Source organism: Apteryx mantelli, chromosome 2 (genome assembly GCF_036417845.1).
Source record: "Apteryx mantelli isolate bAptMan1 chromosome 2, bAptMan1.hap1, whole genome shotgun sequence".
NCBI lineage: Eukaryota > Metazoa > Chordata > Aves > Apterygiformes > Apterygidae > Apteryx > Apteryx mantelli.
Window position 1 is genome coordinate 121,352,125 of NC_089979.1, and position 23,726 is coordinate 121,375,850.

General features: G+C 38.2%; 1 protein-coding gene across 4 annotated transcripts in view; it reads left to right on the forward strand.

Annotated features, from left to right (window-relative positions):
• The window catches only part of CPNE4 (copine 4), a 233,255-nt gene that overhangs the window by 136,417 nt on the left and 73,112 nt on the right, over positions 1–23,726 (forward strand). For all 4 annotated transcript variants that reach the window (XM_067291402.1, XM_067291400.1, XM_067291399.1 and 1 more), the window contains 2 exons: positions 5,677–5,760; positions 6,686–6,775. In XM_067291402.1, coding sequence (XP_067147503.1) covers positions 5,677–5,760; positions 6,686–6,775 — 174 coding nt within the window. The remainder of the gene's footprint in view (positions 1–5,676; positions 5,761–6,685; positions 6,776–23,726) is intronic.

The window sequence follows — 23,726 nt, forward strand, 5'->3', positions numbered from 1 at the left end:
AGACTACTGTATATTTGTTAAATCCTTTTTCTGTTTTTAATAAAAAGTCCCTGCACTGTTCAAGCACTACCCTTCATTCTAAGAAATGTATCTTTCTGAAGATATTATCCGTTGTTATTTAGCAATATTCATATAATAAGTACCTCTATCAACTTTCTGCCCAAGAAATCCAGATGACTTTGCATGTCAAAGACACACCCTCTGTTATTTTAACATTACAGAAGGCACATAAGTATTTGAGGTAATCTGGGCAATACCTTTGTAATTAATTGGAGTCATAAGGCCATGACCTTCTTCTAGATAATAGGGCTTTACATGTAACTGAAAATCAGATTATTACAATTGCACTGAATCACAGTATCTACCATTAGTATATAGTCCTTTCCTGTATGTGAAGCTGATTCTAATTCTACAGAGATGGTAACACTGTACAAAAGTTTGTGTCAAGAACATTCTGATGCACCAAGCACCTGCATGTAAAAAATTGACATGTGGTAGCTTAATCAAATCCATCAGAGTACTTTTGGATACATACATCAGGTTTTCAAAATCAGGCCATAGCTGATGAATAGCATTTTCAGTTGAAACTGCCAGGAAGACTCAGGCAAGCAGAAAGTGATTACTAGTACTGGAATGTATTTAGAATGTACAGATAAATAACGCTGCTGTGCTCAGGATCATTAACGGTCATAAATGATCGGGACCTCAATTTGTTTCTTATCTGAAAGATGAAGTACCCCTTCCTTCAGAGATGCTGGATTCTTAGTGATTCCAAATCACATAATTTCTTTAGATGTTAAAAAGTAGATTTAGCAAGCTCTCCTTAGGCAGGCATTTTTAGACCTGGATTTCCAAAGCTGCACATGAGTGTTTTCCTGATCCACATGCTGTCACATCTAGAAAAAGGAAAGGAAATGTGCAACATAATAAGACTTCACTGGGACCTTTCTTTGCCACAAATATAAATGCAGTCTGGTGTAAATACCATTACTTGCTTATAGCTCTTGTTGATATTAATTAAAAGGATGCTTCCAGTGTATGCTTCTGCACTAGAACAGGGTTGTCTGGGCAATAGCTTTAGAGAGGTGTTGGAACACATTTCTTTATGGAGTTGAAACACATTTATTTATGGGGATAAATTAAGGAGTATAATTATGAAACATGAGAAGAGCATTGTGACTCTTGCCATTTTAACATTTAGTCTGAATTGTAGTCTCTGCATTTCCTGGATAGGGCTGTGTGCAAGCCGGGCAGTGACTCACCATGTGTTATCTGAGTCAAAAATCATAACTTCAGCTGACAAAAATCACTAAAAGTCTATTACAGTTGAAAGAGGTCTGTCAATTTGTTCCATCTAGAGACATAGCTCTAAACCTGGCTGAAGCTTCACTTACTTCATTTATAAGAAGAAGCTTATGGGTTTTTGTATGACTTATAATGAACTTTGACATCAATGGGCTCAAGGAACTATTAATAATTATTAAGGCTTGAAATCACTTGAATTGCATAGTTCAGCCATTGGTAAAAAAGGATGAGTGCTCTGATGTCACAGAAAGGTCAAAAAAACCCATCAGAGAACTAAGAAGAGCCAATCTTCTGAAATCCTAAGCACAGTTTTGCATGTGTTTCTACTTTTTCTCAGAGTGGCGAAGAGCTGGGTAGAGAGAAGGTCACATCAGAGAAGCAGAGTGAGATCTATGGCTGGCCTGGGTGTCTCCTGAAGGAAGGAGGAAGCCTGTGGGAGCAATCACTCAGGCTCAGCAACGCAGGGTCACCTTTGTAATCACAAGGGTTCCTGGCTAGCAGCAGGGTTGCACTGGGGGTGGCAGAAAACAAGTCAAATCCTAATCCCTCATAACTGTTGGATAAAGGGAGTGGATGTGCCTTAAGGAGAAAAGAGAAGTGTTTTTTTTTTCCATCCATACCGTCAGTGGTGTCTTGAAAGGACAAGAATTTTTTTTCTCCATCCCTCAAAGGAAAATTCTTTGAAAGGAGATCCTGGATTATGGTCCTTGAACAGATGACCTTCCCTCTGCCCTGAATATGGTGCCTGTGCTCCAGACAGGGGTATGCTTTTAAATATAGCCTATTGTCAGTAGTTACTATTGCCCAGCTCTGGGTTGCTCCCTGACCTCCCGGGACTGAGGACTTGGGTGTTCCCCAGTCAGTGTGCAAGTAGCTTTGAAGAACAGAGAGAAGATGCTATGAAGAACAGAACTGTCCATTAATAATGTAGTGGTTCTAACTAGGTCATTCCCTTAAAAAATACTATTTTTTAGATACTCTTTATTAAAAGAAATACTCTCAGTGAAGAAAAAATGTAAACACCACATTTTTGGCAGATTAAACAAAATTTGTTACTATAATTTAACAGGCAGTGTAGGTTTGTTTGTTTCTTTATTACCCCCCCATAAAAATGCAAGAGTTCTAGAGAAGCCATAAAACAAGAAAAGCCTACTTGATTTTTTCTGCAGGAGTGAATGAAACATTAAATACAAAATTACAGAAAAGTCACAGGTATGAAAGTTTCCTTTACTTAACTGACTTTGCAGAGATAAAGGTTATATTTTTATTGCAGTGCTTCATTGGAAGGTGTAACCACATTTTCATGTTTTATTGAAGCCTAGTCAGCTCAGATGGCACACCTTTGTTTCAAGAGATCCACTGAGAACGCTTCATAGTGGAAAAATAACTTTTGGAAAGGTTGTATCACATTAATAGCTATGTCACAATTACCTTAACAAGCAGCTACATTTTTATCATAGCTGTAATAAATTTTGAGCACTGAGGCAGGCAAATGGCTTTCTTGTTCTGGGAAAGATACTTATCACGGCTTGAGGAAGATTCTCCAGCAAATGTCTGCAAAATATAAGCTATTACCACTTTGTTTTATATTTTCCTGTACCAAAGTACTAAAAAAATCCTTGAACATTGCACTTTGCTACTGGAGAATTTTCAAAATTGATTAGTGATTTTTGGCTGCTTCAGACCCTTTCTGAGAGACCTTTGATTTGACCCCCAAACTGATTTTTATAAAGTGTCGTGCTCTGAAAATGAAGGTACTAAAAGAGATGTCTAGCTGAGTGTTCAGAAACTGAGGTGTTTAATTTTTTAAAGTTTAACTGTATACTTGTGTTAATACTGTGTAACTGCTGCACATACTGAAAGAACAATGTGTGTTATACCACTGGTAAATGCATTACATTAATCATTTAAACATTATTAAAATATCAAAACATTTAACGTTTATTGCTGCTATTCTTCTTTCAGAAGATGTTCTTATGAAACAAAACAAAGCTGTTAGATTCAGAATAATGACGAAAAAGCTTTGAAAACATTAATAACTATGAAATAAAATGTTTCTTCAGCATATCAGTTTTGAGTTGTTATGAAGCATCTTTAATATTGAAGGATTTTTGGTTTGTATATCTGGAAAGTAGAGGGTTTTTTGCACTGAAGGGGATGCTATAAGCCAGTATCCAGAGCTAAAACCTTTCCCTTTAGGTGGTATTGCTTTAGTTATTAAATCCACATATTAAAAATTACTTCACTTGTGCTGATGTTTGTTGTTTCTGTTTTCATGATATTCAGCTGGGAATGAGACTATAACAGAGTGCAAACCGCTATAGCTTATTTTGAGTCTTCTTTTCCAAAATCTTGGTTTCCTTTTTGAATTTTAAGCACTGCAGAGGAAATTCATTGCATGTATCAGTCTTAGGTGTTTTCTTTTGGATAACTTTCTTTATCATTTGAGTTTGATAAAGAATCTGTTAATGTTAAACTTTTACCATACTTTAAACAATGAATTTGTGAGTATGAAGAGGCAGCTCAATCTTTTCTAACCCTATGCACTCTGGAGTTTGGTATCACTGATTGAACTAGCTCCCCCACTCTCTGCTTGACCTCTCTGCTATGTGGGAATCTAGCAGAATTTGGTAACCAAAGCCCCCTACATACTCGCGGTTTGAGGAGCTGAATGGAGTCCAGATACTAAATCTGCATAAAGGCATTGAGGCAGTCTCCTGAGTTACAGACCTTATTGGGTTTTGTGCTGATTCTTCACACTCTTCCATTAAACATGTTATAACCCTGTAGTTGGAACAAATGGGCAAACATTCAGCTTTGTTGTTTAATGTTCGAGGTCCATGTGATTTAACACACATGCTTTGCACCCATTTCTAAACATACCATTGCATTTTCTGTAGCAGAAAAAGAAATGGATCATTTACAAAACAGCACTCTGAGCACAGCAATATTGATAAGTCTCGTTCTTAGGGGTTGGAGAAGACCATAGGTTGCTTGAGTCTTGCCCAAGGCTTCTTGGTCCCCTAGAGACTCACTGCCTTCCACAGACATTCAAATTCATATGTCTCTTTTCAAAGCCCTGATTTCTTTGATTGCTACTTGCAGTAGTGGAATAGTGTCAATGCCCTGATGACAAATTTGACCAAACTGATGTGCCTAGACATTGACTAACAGATTATCTAAAGTTGTTTCCATCCCAAAAGCAATCCAGCTAATCAAGAATAAGTATGATGGGCATTTTGTGGGGATAAAATAGTAGAACTATTCATAATACAATCATTTTTACAGTGACACTTGTATAGAAACATTAGGAGAGCAAACAGAATTCCTCGTTTCCCCAGACTGTCTGTGGTTTGGGCTATGGCCTACAAGGAATAATAATATTCACACATGTAAAGTTAGTCACGTGGCTTTTTTGAAGAAAAAGAAAAAGAAAGGAGTCCAAATTGGTTGCAGAAAATCAACTGGCTCCTTGAGTCCTGCTCTTGCTGCACTGTGCAGTTAGAAATTTGAATTAGCCAGCTTCCCCCTTCCAGCTGTGGAGGGCTAAAACCCAGCAACCCTTCCTTCCCCCAGCCAGTGTGCGCCCAGAGGAGCTAGAATGTTGTTGAAACAAAAGAGTCTGTAGCCAGACTGCAGCTGTACTGTAGAAAGCAGCTTAATTTAGAGTTGTGTAAGAATGCTCAGAGTTGTCAAGTGGATGCAAAACTGGGGAGACTTGTCTTGTGGTGAAATAAGTATCTGAACCTAAATGCCTGGCATAGATTTGCTTGTACTTAGAGATATCAAGTAATTTTTCTTCATTCTCCTGCTCTGTTTGTCTTCTCAATGTGGGCCACATTTTTACATCCTAGAGAGGACTCACCTCCCTAATCTTCTGTAATCCGTTTTGCCAGTACTTATGTTAACTGATAGCAGCACAATATCTTGGCCAATTAACTTCTGTTTGAGAGGCTGGACGGATAGCATGAAATTCAGCTCCACTGTAGAATACACTTCAAAGGGCCTAGCATGATAAAACTGATGTCAAAAGACCAAACAGGCATGGAGGACAGAAAGAAATCAGCTAGGTGGATGAAGGAGCTAAAATGCAGGAATCTAGACTGGGTGTGAGAAGGGAAAAGAAAGTAAAACATCATTTTACAGTTCTGCCTGCCATGATTGAATAGCGAAACTGAGAACAACAGCAGCACAGTGGAAGTCCTTGTGGAACAAGGATAAGGATGAAATATTGTTGAGGGAACACCAAGAGGTCTCTCTGAAACCACACTTGTCTCTCCTTTTTCATTAGTAGTCAGGGAAGCACAGATTCAGTGTGCCTGAAAAGCTCAAAGACGTATTAAGAGTAACTTGTTCTATATTGTATTTTAGGATTTTTTCAGCAAATCTGATCCTTTTCTGGAGATTTTCCGGATGAATGATGATGCAACCCAACAGCTTGTTCACAGGACTGAGGTAAGGAATCACGCTGGATTTGCTTTCCAAGGATACACGGGTGGGCTGTCATGAGGAACAGTTTTGCTTTCCTTGTCACAACAGGCATTGCAAGCACCCACATTAAACAACACTTTTATGTCTTGTGTAATTATTGACTAATGGACATCAGGTCTTGACTTATGCAAGAGTGAGGGAGAGTGATATTGAAGCCAAAGTTTAATTAAACTGACAGAAAATTCTTCAATTTGAAAGAGAGTATTTATATATATTATATTTAGCCCAAACCATGTTGCAGACGGTATCGTATTTTCCCATTAATACTGTATTGTATCTGCTGTGCCTCCTCCCAGGTTGCTGGTGATCAAAAGTTTGTAGTCTGGGTGCATTTCATTTGTTTCCTATGTCGCAATTTCATTACTGCCTCCATGGCAATGACTGGCACTATCTTAAAAAGCAGCATTTAGAAGTATAGGATGGAGCTGCAGCAAGTATACAGGGATATGTTTCTGTCTGATATAGATCCCATAAAGTCTTCCTGCCAAGTAAGACCTCAACCCTAAACTGATGCACATTCCCATTGCCCAATACATCTGCATCCTTTCTGTATTTTCCAGTTCAGGGGAGTATCCCACAGCCTTCCCTTCGTGAGTTAGTCCCCCACTGAGGTGTGACAGTGCTGGGAAAATCACTGTAGTGTGACCTGTGCACAGATCCATTCCCCCACCTGTCCTTCTTTCTGGGGCTTTCTAAAGCAGATGTGCTGGAAACTGCAGGCTGCTCCAGGGCAGATACCCCATGCATGTCATTCTGCAAACCTCCAGCTGAGCTCTACGTTTTTCTCTTTCGAGGGAATGTACTGTATTGAAAACCATGGCTTTTCTTGAACACTCTGTTTAGAAATGTGCTAATGTTAAGGCTTTCCTTCATTTCTTTTCACTCCTAGGTTGTGATGAATAACTTAAATCCAGCCTGGAAGACCTTTAAAGTGTCTGTAAATTCTCTGTGCAGTGGTGACCAGGACCGCAGACTGAAGGTCAGAAGCTGTTCATACTGTCTGAGCAGTTTTACTTGCAGAAAACAAAACTTTGTCTCTGTTTCTGAATTAAAGTTTGCTACTCTGCACTGCTGTCGTCTTTGACAGAAATGATGATCATACAGCAGTTTTATGATTACCACAATCAAACTGTGATGCACAGAAGTGGGTAAGCCACTGTAATGAGTAATTATGCTCTATGCTTCTTTCAGTAACCTGAAAAAATGATGGGGCTGTTTGTTCCAATCATTTGGATAATTTAAACCCAGTATCATTCAACTAGTGAAAGAGTATTCAAGGGAAGTAGCAACCTTGACACCATTCTAGCTTACTGCTTCCTTGCTTTTATGTCTGGACACCCTCTGTAAGAAAAGTACTGAATTATGAGATCTGTTATCATATACGAAGAATGGGCTGGCCGCAGAGAGACATGTGCCATAGTAATGACACTGTTATTAGTCAGCAGAAAGACTGATGGTTGGGCGCTTGTAGAAAAATCTGTCTTTCTGTGGCTAATTTAGGTTAAATCAAGGCAGAACCCAATTTTTCAGATCTTCTAATCAGGTTTAAGTTTAAAACTAAATTAAAGAATGTTAAAGAGCACTGTCCCCAACCTCTCTTCAGCCTTTCAGACCTGGACCCAAAAATTTGTCGTTTTTTTTTTCTCTGATCTTACCGAATTGTCTAATAAAAAATTTTCCTTCCCCCTGCAAACCTTTCTTCTTGCATCATTATAGCTGCATAATGTTCTGTATTGTTATTTTTCACTCATTACATACTGCAGGAGGTGGTCTGCAAGTAGAGAAAATAAAATACCACGTTTTTGTCTGGAACACATTACAATTCATGCCACAAATGGGTGGAAAAGGATAAGGAGTTATGAACGCTGGTTGTGTTGACTATAATTCATTGGCTTCACGAAATCAGCACTGTTACCAAACAGCAGTGATGCAGACACAGTGTTTGTGTATATGCCTTTGTATGGTATAATAGGTACACCAGGAAGGCAGAGATGTGAGTGGTAGCTGTATGTATTTTTTTGTGTCCCCTGTTGCATTTCTGGGCAGACATTAAATGATGGTGAGATGAGTCCAAGGTAAACAGAAGCACCAAGAGAGTGAGGAAAGCTGAGAATGAGGGAAGGTAGCAAGGAAAAGTAAAGGTAGAAGTAGATGGAGCACAGGATGGTTAGGAGGCCAGAAAAGGTATGTGTGATAGATGCATCTGAGAGATTGGAAGGAAGCTGAGCACCTCAAGTGATTCGGGGAAGCAGTTGTAAAAGATCTTTCCATCTGTCCCTTAGTTGGTAAATGGTCCGACCAGCTGTGTTTGGCATGTCCAAAGAGATTGATACAGAGTCATAGCAGATGAAATAGAGAATGAGCTGTAGGCAAAGAATTGTCTCCATTTTATACTGCAAACAAAATTAACAGTATTGGCTAAAGAGGACTTCTAGTGCAAATGAAGAAATGTGGAGGAGTTACCTACTGTAGCATGTAAAGGATGACAGTAATGTGAAGTGTCAGGATAATGACTGTTATCCTGCAAGGCTGCAATTTTATAAATTTCCTGGGTAGATTAAATATCAATGAGTTAGTTGCCTAAAACACCGAAGACAAGCAAATCAGCCTGTGTTGTATAAGCAATGTAAATCTTCCGGAGAGGAGGGGGAAAAAAAGCATCTATCCAGAGGTAGTAAAATGACAGACTCAAAGGACAGTCAAGGACAATGAGCAATACTGTGTTTGGTGCCTCTGAAGATTGGGCTCCTGCTTTATGACAAAGTGGCAGCTCTGGAGAAAGTGTGGAGGGTGCTTGTTTGGGTATTGAGCTCACATCATAGCTCAGGCAGAGCTTTTGCTTTTGAATGGGGTGGACTGTGAAAGGCTTGGAAAGGGAGGGCAAGCAGTTCTTGTTTGATGTAGTTTGAAGGGTGAGCCACTGTTTGGACATTTAGAGAGAGTTGACGTGGTTAAAGCAGCAGGTGGGAATATTGAATCTACTGCAACATTCTGCAAGAATGAAAGGTGGGCAAAAGCTGAAGGTGTCAATGCTTAAGAACATGGTATACTCAAAATGCGAGATGCTGAGAGACTGAAGAAAAGATGTAATGTGACAGACATTTTATCAGTCTTATGTAGCAAAACACTCTGAGGGTGTGCCTTATGCAAGCAGATGCAGAAAGTTGCACCTTGCCTTTCCCTGGGCACAAGGTCCCAGGTCACCTAGTCCAGCTTGGATCCCATGGCCACTTAGAGCATCAGCACTCAGTTGTGCCTGCGCTTATAGGATCTAATTCTTGAATTGGCTTAAATTGAAATGGGTAGTGTGGTCTCATAGTAATGTGACCATACAGCTTTGGGGCTAGAGATGGTCATACTTGCTGCTGCTCAAATGACAAGCCAAATTAACATGGAGCTGCCTTCACCACATTGTGTATGTGTGGCCTTTTAAATCACTTAGGCTTTTAGGAAGAAATGCAAATGAAATGTGATGCCTAGAACATCAGGGCAAGTGGCAAGTCCATGAGGGCAGAGGATGGTGGTTCTGGAGAGGGCAACATGCTTTAACTTCTTTGAGATTGAGGTGAGAAGGTGTCAGAAAAACGTGCTGAGGTTTGGGCAGAAAATGGATTTGGGAATAACGGAGGGAGGTCTTTGAGTTATGAGCAGAGACAGTAGTTGAATTTGTGTTTGCAGATGATATTGCCAAAAGATAAGGTGAAGAGGGAGAAGGGAAGAGGAACAAGAGTAGTCCATTGGGACTACCTGTAGAGGGGATGAGGGAAAACAGAGTGAAGGAATGAATGAAGGGGAAAGAAGAGAATCAGGAAAAAATGGACTTTATGAACCTATTAACAATTTTCAAAACAGTCTGGTTCTGAAGAATTTTTTTCCTTTTTTTGGAGAGTATGTGTTTTCATTTGGGTATGCAAGTGTTTGCAGGCCCTGATTTAGGTATCTGAGTATTTGCCCAAGACTGCAGTTTAGATGTTCACAGAAAAGCTCTTAGTAGTGGGGTGTGCACCAGATCACCCATGAGTGCAGAAATATTTTAAAATTAATTGTAGTTGTAAAATAAGAATGAAGCTTGAAGCTTCTTTAAAATTCAGTCCCCTTACCCCTTTTGGTGGGTTTAAGATGAGGCTGCTGTTATAGAGCAGCCCCCCAAATCAGTTGTGTTTAACAGGTAGCATGTAGTACTTTTCAGATGACAATTCTGTTTGCTTTCTGTGTGGCCTACAATTTAGGAATTTGATGGCAGCAAGGAGAGAAGAATGGAAATTATAGGATTTAGAGAGGTGAAGGGTTTAGCACTGTATGAATGTTTGTGCTTTGACTTACATTGACTAAGCATTCTATTCTTCAGACTACTGTATTTTTGAAAATCTGACTTTAAATGCTTTGTTTCACTTCATAAAGTATACAGCAATATGTTACTGCTAAGCGTTGGAAGAATTCCCTGAGCAGTATTTAATGTGGAGACTTCTAGTGTACTCCAACTGCCTTGCTGAGCACCAGCTTCTTGCCAGGATTGTCTGATCACTGCACAGTAATTGCCTAAGGCTGGATAGTTTTGTGCCTGTACCAACTGTTTCTTTTTGACATACTCTGGAAGGCATAATCTAAGTTAAGGTTTTAAGAGGTAGCAGAGATGCTTGGAGGGAAAATGTCAGTTTGTGTAAATTCTGCAAATGGAGGGAGACCTTCTTAACAGTGGACACATTGCACGAATCACTTCCCTTGGCTCCCTCATGCTCCACATGTGCACCTCTGCAGGCTGTTTGGAGCTCTGAAGTCTTGGCCTTTCCTCTCTGCCGTTGAAATTACGTATGTGCTGAGCTTAGTGGTTTGATTTATGTTATGAGGAATGGGGATTAACATTACAAAAATACACTAAAACAATACAGCTTAACTTACAGAAGTTTGCCCTTTTTAAGTCTTGCACCCAAAGCAGCCTTTGTGCTGTCTGGGCATTTGAAACTTTCCAGTTAAAAATGTCTGTTTAAAAAGATAAGATGTGCAAGGTCACTAAAATCAAAGCAACCAGTAATTAGGGTCTCCCTTAAAAAGTCTTTTGCCAGCATCCTTTACAAAGTCTGTTAATTTGAATTCCTTGCGGGCTTTTTAAAAAAATCTAATTTTGCTTTATGTAGCTGTGGTGCAGAGAGCAGTTTTTTTTTTTTTCCTCTCAGGATGCCTTGTAAAACTTTACTGCAATTATTTCTGCTCTAGGTTTTATTATGAAAATGATATGTTGAATTTATGAACCTACTGAGCATTTCTTCCCTGACATTGAAACCACCTGAGAAGACTTCAGTGCCAGTCATCACTTCTTTTAATGCTAACAGTACCGACAGTTTGTGTATGTTGAAGTGAACAAAATACCTCTTTGATCCAAAAGTACTGCATTGCCTTTCTAATATGTAAATACTAGCTTCAGTTCACATCGGTTATTACTGACAAAACTGAATGAGGGCTATAATCTACTGTCCATCTATTCTAATAATTGTAGGTTCTTCTTGTTTTAGGGGAATTGTGATAATGTACGTGGAAAAATAGTCTCTTTATGTTTAGGTATTATTTATTGTAATACTCAATGAATAAACATATAACAAAGTGCTGTAGAGGTGCAGACTGCATGGTGCACATGGCATAGAGTAAGAATATCTTCTGCTGAGACTGTATGGAGAACCTCATGGAAAGAAATTCTGCTCTGAAGGAAAAAAAAGGGGGGAAAAACTGGAAGAAAAAGATAGCTACAGGTGAAGTAGTAGAAGCAGCTGCCAGGAAAGGGAAGCACCTGTCATGTCTATTTAGAATATCCTTTCCATCCCTCACCAGTACAGGGGAAATTTTCAAAAGAAGAATGTGCACACTAGACACTTTCCTGCCTTTCAAAAATCTTTCCTGTATGTTGGAACTGCATCATTGTTGTCAGTTTGTTTATTGCTTCATCCCTGCATAGAACAGATTACAGAATATGGTCCGGATCCTCCTGACATTTATGCATGTATATACAGTTATGGGGGGGACTGGCACCACTGAGCACTACTTACATCAGGAGGTCCTAAGGCCTCCATGTGTATGAATGGTTCTTTGCAACATGAAGCCCTGAGACATTATTGTATAGAAAAGATAGGCTGCCTTTGGGTAACCATGGGAAGGTTGCCTTTTATTGTACACTTCTAGTGAGTTTAAGGGCTGGTTCTGCCATTCCTCCCCGTTCTTTCTTATGTCCTGTTGACTTCCTTGGCTCTGGCTGTTGGATTCGCTGGAGTAGCTACTACTCTTTGCACATGGATTGTATGTTTGGTTTTCTAGTGAGGGGTCTATCTGCATCTGTTTGTAGGCCCCAGTATATTGAGATGCATTACAGGGTCATCAAGATTATTGTGATTTTAAATTCCTTTTAATACTAAGACCTTTATAAATAGCAATACCCTGGCCTTTTCAATGTGACTTTTCATAAGCAATATTTTTATGGTAGATCATTGTTCACAAGGTCTTCTTGAGAGATCTGTACTTTGCTTAAATTAATAAACTACAGAGTGTCTTTTCTGCCTTGTTGATGTTGTTGTATAATGTGATCCTTCCTTACAATATTAATAGAAGAAGCTCCACAGCCTGCCTTTCCTTAGCAAGAAAGATTGTGATGTTATGCTGGATGGAAATAGGCAATCACTTTAATTTTAATCTTTTTCCTAGGGTCTGATCTTAGGTTATGTCATGGTATTTTGAAAGGGAGGCCTTTCTCTAATAGCTGTAACCGTGTTTCTTTCCAATTTCATTAGTGTTATACCTTTCACACAAAACGACAAGAATTTCTTTGGATCATTGGGGAAAAAGGTTTGTTAAAGGGCTGTAAGGATATTGGCTGCTCCATTCTGAATTAAGAAAAAGCAAGTAGCAGTGATTATTTTGATATTCTCTGAGTTATTACTGTAATGTTTTCTAGATCAATAAGCTTTCAGACATTTAAGACTTGACTACAGCTCTGCTAATACAGGTATTTTATAAGCTGTAATCTTTCAATAAGCACTCAGTATCTCTGAAAGCCAGCAGTGAAAGTAACTGAGCAGAACCTATGAAGAAGGCCAATTAAAGCTTAAGAGACAAGCAATAAGTAATACATTCTGACAAATCCATTAGTGCTTTTATTCTTTCATGGTTTAGCTGTCATACAGTATTTGAAGCACTAATGTAGAAGGATATGGTTTATGGTCAAAAGCAATAATATTTGTGCAGGATTTTAAAAGGCATGTGGCACAAAGGACAATCCAAGCAGTATCAAACAACAATTAGGAAAGCTTGAACTGAAGGATTTCATACTATTTCATAACAAAATACTCATTTGTTATTGCTGTTTTCTTTATTATTTTAATTCCATGTAGAAAGAGACTGAGTCCAAGAACCAGTTAGAACCTAGGCTAGACTTGCAGTTTATTTACTTGACTGAGTGATTTCAGTCATACCTGATTAACTATGCAGTTCTACATTTTCCTGCTCAATTTACTCTCAAAATTAATGCCAGGGAAGTCAATCATTCCCTTCTTACTTACCTTGATGTTGCTGAAGAGGTTTTTGCATATGGAGTCTTTGTTGTGGAAATCTTCAATAGCAAGAAAGGGGGGATCAAAACTTCACATCTTTCATATGAATCTAAAGATTCTTTCAATTTACTTTTTCAGTGAGTCTCAGTTCTTTTTTAAAGGGTCAGGGTATTTTCCTGCAATCTTCAGAAAATTGCCTCACTCTTGGAGAGTGCAGATCTTTCTTTAATAATCTGGATAGTATTTGTTTAACAGGCATTTTAAGGATGTTATCTTGTTGTGAATTTTCAGAGATGTTCTTGTAAAACAGACTGTGCAACTGATAATTTTAGGTAATTACAAGTTTCTTCTTGGTGCTAAAAGCAAACACAAAAGATTTAGTCTAAGAACTGGGAAACTGTATATTTAATACAGCAGTTCATATAAAGCAATGCATCGGATAGAAGCTAAAAGAAATATTTGTGTAAGTTTGTACTGCTTAACAAGAGTAGGGGTTTTAAAACTGACTTCTGAGAAGATGATTCATTATTTTGAGGGTTCTCATAAAGTTAAAAATAAAGGGCACGTTGTAAAGGCCTACTTGCATAAATGCCATAGGATCTGCTTTTCCAGTAAATGAGTCTTTAGAATACTGCTGTTCTTAAATGTTTCTCTTGCTTTCTCTCTCATATTCCCCTTGTTTTCGCTACATGCCTGTGGTTGCATTCAGTGTGTGAAACAAGGGCAAAGAGAGGACAAGAAAAATACAGAAATGTTGTGTTAAGGAGGTGGACTTTGTAGATTTGTTACTCTGGATTAGGAGATCAGAACAGTGTTTTCTCACTTTCTCTTTTGCAAATAAGAGAGTTACTTCCAAATAATTTGTACATTGTATTTATTCTGAGCTTTCTTCCAGTTGCTTCCTGCCTCTGTCGTTCCATCTCATGACAAGTAAATACAACCTTCTTCAGCTTCACTAGGGAAGTCACTAATATGCAAAATGTTTTGAAGGGATCTCTCTCTCTCTTCTCTTGAGCCATCTTTAAAAGTGAGTTTTAATTCCCTGAAATGAAACAGAGGTTTCTATAAGTGCTGCTTACTGTAATCCAAATCAGAGGTGTCTGGTTCTTCACAGAGCAATAGCTGATAAAGTACTAAATCCCATCGCTGGGACCATTTCAAATGACACAAAGCCAAGCACCAGTAATGAGGATCAGTTCCATATTGGAGGGCAGGGGTGTAGGGGAGGTGAATGAATTAGATGACCTCTACATTCTTTCTGATTTTCAAATTGCTATGTTGATAATCCACTGAACACTCCACAGATCCAAGTATTACCTGCAGAGCAGCTTACTGTAGAAGTTTAAAAAGAAATGCTACCATTTTGAATTAAAAGTATAAAATGAAGCTCTGCTTTCATCAAAACAAATCAGCTTAGGTGTAAACCTGTAAAGCAGCTGAATGCTATAGTGAGGGAATTCTAAGTATTGCATATCCTAAAGAAAATCCGTCAATCTCATACCAGCACATTTTGCTGTGAGGCTTACAGTATCTCATAATATTCAAAATAAGAGTAAATGAACGTGTAACCTATTTTTCATACTCTTTTTTCGTTTCTCTCAGTTTAGTCAGGAAAGAATAGTAAAGGCAATTTGCAGACAATCTCATTTTCAGACTCTCATAAAGTAGCAAAGTATCACAATGGCCGACGTATGACCAACTTCTAAAGACCCTTGGTTTCTTTTCATATATCTTTTTCCCTGTGTAAATTGAAAATTACACACTCATAGAGATTCCTCTCATGTTAAATCTTGTAATAAATGTATTTTTTTCTATGAACTATATGTTTTTGCTACTTAAATAGAAAGCTTACCTTAAAATTCTACTCATAAATTGTATCTTTATAGTTTATATGCTAACAAACTGCAACATAAAAATGGTTACCCATTGCAGATAATAAAATATGTTTGCTTTAAATGGAGGTATTCTCAGGGAATGTGGCAGAGTAAAATTCAAGACAAAATAATGTATTTGTTTAGGGAAAAAATTGCAGCAAGTGTCTTCAGGGAGCTAATTATAAATTAATGTTTGTGATACTCTAGACGACATTAGGGCAGAAATAACCCTCAAGTATGTCTAAACTTTAATATTTTGGAAGATGTCTCAGTACATAGGGGTCACTTGAAAAGTATGAACTTTATCTTTCAGTGGAAATATGTATTCAGCCCTTCCATAAATAGTGACATCATCTACTATAAGCTCTGTTAGAATAATTCACAGCTCTGCATTTTCCCTTTGACAAAAATGTTTCCTCCCTAAGTAGGTGGCTATATGTATTTCATAATGTGTACATGTATGTATATAATGTGTATTTACCTTATATACTGCATGGAACTTGTTTTTGTAATAAATATATTTTGTCTGTCTCACCAAATCAAAATTGAACATGTTCATCTTATATATTATATCTCAAAATGATTTTAAAAGTGCTGGATAGTGATGCTCTATAGGACTCTCCAAAGAAGGTGTTTAGCTGATCACGGTCCACCTTTTGGTAATACTAGGAGAAACCAAGGCTCTTGGTACTTGAAGACTTCAGTGTATTTGTGGATAGTTGTTGTTCTGTTCATGTGTTGCAACTGCTTAATCATTCGAGGGAACTTTTATCATACAATTGGTCAACACTAGCTCTGAGCCTTGAGTGGGATTCGATATTAGGATGCAATTAATTTGCCAAACTTTCATCCCAATCCCCTTCAGTCAACGTGAAATCAAGCCTTGCTTGTCCACTTGTGACCCTGGGGTTATTTTAATGGTTTGCTCACAGAGAGCAGTGCAGCCAGTGTATTTTTAGGAAGCCTGGGAGGAAGTGTTCTGTTGTCACCCTCTAGTTAGAGCTGTCAGTATGGCAGCCCCTACTATTACGCTCCTCAGGGTTTCTTACTGATTTAGGCCAACTGCAGTGTAGCAATCCTTACGCCATCTGTGTTTGTTCAAAATTGTTCAAAGAATTGTTCAAAATGGTTGCTAGCTGAGCTTATCCAGTGTATTGCTGCTGATGAACAGGTTGAAGGCTGCACAAGCTGTTTTGGGGGCAAGAGCACACAGACAGACTGCTGTGTTACTGTGAAGGCAGATTGATGTCCTGAACATGACAACCACTGTCTCTGCTTTGCCTAAGATTAAGCAAGGGACAATGTTTTTTATCACAAACTTGTTAATCCTTGCCTCCTGAAAAAGTGCATGGATTGTCTGTGCATCCTTAAGGGAAAGAAAAGGCATGCAATGTTACAAACCATTTCTCAATATTACCAGTTTTACAGACTGTTGTGTATTCTGATCTACTTTCAGAAGAGATCGTGAAGAAAGTTATGGTTGGCCTGTCTTCTACACGCTAACTTTCCTGGATCTGAATTTACAACATATAAACATTACAGTGTCAGCAGTTGATCTCTTAGACAAATCTTTACATATCAAGTGCCAAAGATTTATTCAGGTCTACTAATTACCTACTATCTACTAATTAATATTGTTGACCATGGTGTTACTAGCTTAGAGTTCCTAAAGAGTCTCTTCATTTATTTTCTTTCTGAGAAATTCCAGGATTTACTGATGGGCAGTTTCTCTTCTATACTAGGAAAACTCCTCATGGGATGCCAGTAAGATCTGTTTAGTCTCACGCACCTCTCCATGCTTTTCCCAATATTTATTGTGTGTTTCAGCAGTTGAGAAGGAGTATTGAAGAGACAGGGACTTTGTGATACCTTTAAAAACAACGACAACAACAGCAGAACAAGTTTTCTCGTTCATACCTTTCTCTTGAATTAATAACATAGCATTTTACAGAACAATATCTCAGAGATCTGAAGAGTATAATTTGCAATTCTAATAGAAATGAATTATATATGGGACCTTGAGTCCAATTAGATGTCCCATGTAACTGCAGAAGCCAACAGTGCATGAGCTTTTATTTTCTTTTTTTCTTTTTATTTTTTTCATTTGGAAACAAAACTGGGCACATGACCACTCCGAAGACTAGGCCATTGTACTGGATCCTGAAAGAGGATAAGTGCTAAGATCATTCATACGTTTGTGCAGAAAGCAGTTAAATATGTATTAAGTGACATAGTTTCTGTTGGTGGCTCTTGCTGGAGTAGAAGATAAGAAACAGGGCAAGAACAAATGGCCAGTTTTCAAAATGGAAGAAGTTATCAGAAATATCTCCAGCAGTCCCTGCTGGGACCATATTTTGTTTAAGGTAATCATGAGTGACCTGGAGAAAGGGAAAATTAGTGAGGTGACAAAATTTGTAGATGACACAAAATCATCCAGGATTGTTTTGACTTCAAAATGTCACAAAGTGATCTTATTGCCAACAATTGGCCTGAAGGTAAAGATAAGAAGAAAGTCAGCAATACATTCAGAAGCATGTGAAGGCTTCTGTCTGCAAAGAGAGTAAATTCAGACTGGAATGAAAGATAATCTTATAGAGGTAGCTGCAAAAATCTGAATGACTTGGGGGTAATGACAAGAAAGTGGTTTGATTCTCTTTCCTCAGAGTGCATGAACCTTATAAAAACTGTTACCAGGCAGAAGGCTTAAAACAAAAGGAAATCCTTTTTTCATACAACACGGTTAAATCATGGGACATGTTGTCAAAGGATGTTGGGAGGCCAAGAACTGTAAATGTGTTAAAAATGAGACTAGACAAATTCATGAAGGATTATTGCATTGGCTGGCTAATAACACCATGTATCAGATGCTCTCACTGGCTTTAGGAGAGTCTGTGAAATTGTTGACTGCCAGTAGCTGGGGAAATATGATGAAGCAAAGAAGAATGGATCTTTGCCTTGTCTCATATAATCTTCCTCTGAGCACTCACTAGCTTCTGACAGAGCTGACAGATACAGATGCCATGTAATAGTTAATGTTTTCTTATGGTGAATGCTGTTGCACCATTGGGCCTGTAGCTTTCAAGGTGAAATTTAAGTGTTGGCTTTAATCTGTAAAAATCTAGATGAGTGGGGTTTAATTATTTGAGAAATTGTGCATGTTCATAGCTATGGAATGCATATTGCAAGTGGATCATGGTGCATGTTTTTTTCCCTTCCAATGCAACTTCATGAACAGGTTTAAGGAAATGGATTATTTAGCATTTAAATCTGTCCAGTTTGCTGTGTATAAACACATAGATGAGCCACACTGGTCTTCTGCTGTTCTGTGGCACCTGCAGTAGAGCATGAGGAATTTTGCTGGGTGCCTTCAAGTCCTTGCCCAGATCCTGGATACACACGCAGAGCCATCTTTGCTGCATTCTTTTCTTGTATACATTAGCTCATATACTTTTTTTGAAAAATACTGGCCTTTAACAGAATTCCCATTCAATATCCTCTATTTCTGCTTTTTAATGAATCCATTTCTAGTTACAAGGAAAACGTCTGAAAATCTGATGACTAGATGTCTGGAAAGGCTTGTTTTTACAGGCTAATTAAAAAGTAGGTTACTGACATCAGGCAGTCATGATTCATATCTTGCACAGACAATAGTGTTTGAGACTCCTCTTCAAAATAGTGAAATAAATACTTTGTCAGAGTCATGCCATAAATGGGTCTTCAACTCACGACCAGGCTAAAATGTAGAAGTAAAATGTTTACCTATTGTCAGGTTTGGTGGCTATTTTCTTCACAATATGACAAGCAGCCATTCATGAATAAGAGGGAACCTGGGGAATGGGGCAGGGACATTGCTGCAGACTAATATTAAATTTTATTAATAAATGAGTTATATTGACCCGAGCAGTGATGAAAGTTTTCCCTTCAATGTTTCATGATTTTGTCAATAAAAAAGAAAGGTAACGGGCACAACCAGATTGCCTAACAAAGTTTCCTGTGGTTCCAGGGTGCTGTGGAGAGAGTGCCTCTTTCCTAAGTCCCCACTCCCCAACCAATCTGAGCTGTCTAGGAAGAGTCAGGATCTGACCGTGGGAAACTTCACCTCATAGTGGCCCCGGGCTTAGTGAGAAAGCCTATAAACCTTCCCACTTTCTTTTGCGGATGGGATCCCTCTGCCACAGTTCTGCCCCTCCTCCATCCCTTCTTCCTCTCCTGGGAGTCTTAGATGGCCCTGGCATGGTGGCTCTGCTCTGACACTGTTGGCTGAGATGAGGGAAGCTGAAGCATGGCCTGGATTTGGCCATTCGCTGTGCTGTTACAGGAATGGAGAATTTGTGCAGATTAAACCATACAGTTCTGAGGGAGCAGAAGAAGGGAGCAGAGATAAAGCAGACTGGATGGTCCAGAGCTGGGCAGCAGAATGTGCCATGTGTGGTTAGGACTGAGGCTGTGATAGTATCAGTCCCCGAGGGTACTGGGGACATTTGAAACTGTGACTCTGCTGCAGTGCTATTTTATTTCCCATCAGTGAAACCTTGTCTTCTGCTATACAAAAGCTGTGTCAGAGTGTGAGATCTCATCAGGATGCAGAGTGTGCTCCTCCAAGCAGACTTATGAATATGAATATGTAAAACATACACAAAATAATTAAAAATCACTAACTCAGACTTTTAATCATCTCATGCACATTTTAAAATTTTAAATTGTGATTTTAGTGGCCTAAATTTGTTTGTTCACAGCACTTGAACCCTTAATCTCCTTAAGAGCTTTAAATCCTCGACACTACATAGCTTTAAGGTGACTTGCAAATGTAAAATACAGAATCCCAGTCATGTAATATTCATTGAATGCCCTCCTAGGAAAAGGATTGGCTGACTTGCTCCCATTTTCCTGGCTGTTCAGAACATTGAGCATGTACTTGTAAAGTTCTTGACATTTGAATTCTTTCCTTCAGTCTTGAATGATTTAGAAATAAGGGCCTGATCTGTCATTGAGCCAATATACAGCTTCTTGTGCCGATTTCCTTAGTAATTTGTTTCCTGCCTTCCTAAGGAATCATTGCTCTATTCACTACTACACAATTGTCATTGGTGTGTGAGCAGGGATAGACTAGCCACCATGGATCAGTTAAAGGATAGATTTTCAGAGGAGCTTAAGAAATAAAGGTGAAGTTTGGAAAAGGTGTAATACACCAAAGGATACCCCTTTATTAGGCTTGTATAGGCATTCCTTTGAAGACAAATAGTTGAGGTTTCTTTTAAAACCAGGTGTTTTTTCTAGAGTATATTACTTTTAAGCACTCTTCATCTTGAAAGGTACTCAGAAGTCTGCCTGTGGTTAATAATTTTTGAAAAATATGTGTGTTTCATGGGGTACAGTAAGAACAGAGGCAGGTACAGGAATCAGTTCTGCTGTGTGATGTTCTGGACACAGGATATGTGTCCCCCAGTGGCAGCTGCAGATGGGGTGATCCCTCACATGCCCCCACTCTACAGACTCCAGTGAGTTCTAAAAAACCTAGGCATAGTTTTAGTACTGAAAGTTTCACTTATTCATTCTTCTGCCAGGGCTGGCAGAAAAGATATACATACAGTAAGCACTATTCAGATAATGGCAAGAGAAAAAAAGCCAAACACTCTATGACCATGGATCAAACAACCTAAGACACCATATTTTACCTGTCCATCCATTCATGCTGCTTATGGGATAGACATTGCTACAGTATCTCAGCATCTTGCAAGTTTTACTTTTTGGAAAAATAATGATTATTAATAATTTTTTTAAAATCTTGGCCTGTATGTTTTAGGAGAGTATGCATAAAATCCAGTGATGCAGGATCTTCTTTGTAAAGACTGTGAGCTGTATGCTTCCATTTGATCTTTTGTAGAGAAAAATGCCTATGCAAATCTGCAGTAGAATCCTACAATTGCAGTCCCACAAAAGCACTTAGTGAATAGCCTATTTATGCCAATACAATGCTGTGCTGAAGGCATCAGGATAGCAGTGTGTTCATTCCCTTTTTCACCCATCCCTCATTCCACCTTATGGTAAGCACACTTCTCCCCAAAGAAGCATAAGTACAGTGGGCAAAACAACGTTTGTCAGAATTTTCATCCAAACATTTTTCACCAAAGCCTCCAGATTGAGTCACTTGAAGCAATTTGAATTCATGACAGTTTTGCTGACCTGTTTCATAAAAAAGCCCCCTTAATAACCTGTGTTTAATTTTTACAATTCAAGATGGTATTTCATAGCAATGTTCTTTTCTCTTTCTTTTGTCCTTTGAATTTTAAAACTGGGAAGTGAAAACCAATGACTCTTTCTGATTTTTCAGTTTGTTGAATTTTTTAACATTGGTTTGGATCAAACAGAAATTCATTTAGTATATTTCAGAACCTCCAGTACACACAATATCAGTTTTTCACTTAGTTCTGTCCCTGTGCAAAGAGGGATAAAAAGAGGTAATAGCAGCTGGAAAAAAGCATTATCAGCTTATTTTCTTTCCCTCCCCTCTGCCCCAATTAAAAATTTGCTCTGAAATAAAATGATCGCTACCTTTCTTTCTACTCCCTTTCTAGCTGTGATCCATCTCCAGCGCATAGCTATTAATGAAAAGTTGTTCTCGTTGTTGACCCATGCAGTTAGCTATACTGCAGTGTTGCAGCAGGAGGCAATATCTCTGCTCATACTTTCAAGTTCATTTCTGGTTAGCGTTTAGCCAAAATGTTTTTCTGGCTTTGTTCTGGGCTTTCCAATGCTTTTTCTTCTAGCTTTTCTGCTTTCTCTACTTATCTCATAGATAGACAGATGTGTCTACCAAAGAAATTCCAGTGAGATTCCTTTTCTGAAGTCTTTTTTATGTGTTTTTTTTTTCGGAGAAATGATGTGAATCTGCTTCTCATCTGGAGTCTCTGTTGATTCTTAGTGATTTCCAAAAAGGGACTTCATTGTTTCACACATTTCTAGTAGTGGAAAATGGCTGTTACATCTGCATCTATCCATAATGCAGATAATGAGAGACAGGTAGATCCTGATTTGCCAAGAAGGATTTGATCTTAGTGTGCATATCTGACCTTGTTCCTACATTACCTTGAATTTTATATCAAAACTGCTTTAAAGCAAATATAGATCTGAACATCACTTCTTTGGGTTTTCTCTACACTAATAAGTGAAGGTGAGCAATCACCTATCCAAAAAAGACAATATATTGTGATATTCGCCAGTGGTACTATAACTTTTTTCTGTCCATTTTTCTTTCAATTGTGACATCAGGGTTAGCCAACATAATAACATCAGTGCTTCTAAAGAGTAATTTTTTTTCTGCAGACTTTATTAATGTTATATTCACTTCCAAAGCCCCTTCAGAAATGCGTAAATATTTTATTATGTCCACTATATTAATGGCATAATGAAGATGCATCAGTGAAGTGACTTAATCAAGCAGTGAAAAGACTTTCTGAGCAGGGATTAGATTGCAGGTATTATTCAGTCCTAGGTCTGTACTGAGTCATTGGATAATAATGCTCCCTAAGTTTTGATAATCGTCTCCAGAAAAAATTAGAGTAATTATATGACCTTCTGCTTATTTTTTAGATTGAGATACCCTAGATGATTATAGAATTATTAATTTAGACTGAAAGGACCTTAACATCATGAATTCAGATGACCTCATTAACAATATTTCCCTTAGATGAATATGTAATGCAGAAGAAATATGAAGGATATTATTATTTCCTAGCCCTGTCCCTAAACAGGAAGTAAACTGAAACTATGTGATCTCAATCTGATTTGAGTACTTGTAACTGAAAAACATTGGAGATTTTGGGGTAGGATTAAAAAATATATATTTTCATGTGCCTAATCGGAGCACTCTAGAAAGATTTAGTTTTTCAAAGGGGTATGCTCTCAGCACTTTCTGAAAATATCTTGAAGGGTCTTAAGCTGCAGGAATCAAAATCACAAGTCACTCATGAAAAATTTTGGCTTGTGAAGTTATTTCTGTATCTTCTCTTTATTTTTGTCTGTTAAATTTACATCTAAGCCCCCTCTGTACTAAACTGTCTGCAAAATTGACTGTTTGTTTAATTTTAAAAGACAGAGGCAGGGATCTTTGCTCATGGTAGGAGCTGATTAATTGTTGTGTTTGATTAACTCCTGTAGTATTTTTCAGTTCTCCTCAAACACAGCATCTTCTAACACACTGTGAACACATCACCAAAAGATACTTCTGTTGGCTGCATTTGATTTCATAACTTCAGCTCGTATACCATGGTAATTTTATGGCCATTTTTATGTGAGTGTGTAGAAGAATAGAGTCATACCCACTGAAAGGAACCATTTTCTTTGTAGCTTTCTAGCTCATTCATTAAATATATTTCTTTATTTCACCATTTTAATATGTGGAACTAATGTGTTGCTCCTTAACGCAGTTACTTAATAGATTTAATGTTCTGGATTTATTCTGAGCATTTCCTTCAAGGATTTTGAAATACTCTGCAATGAATTATTCTGTATATTTGTGATATGA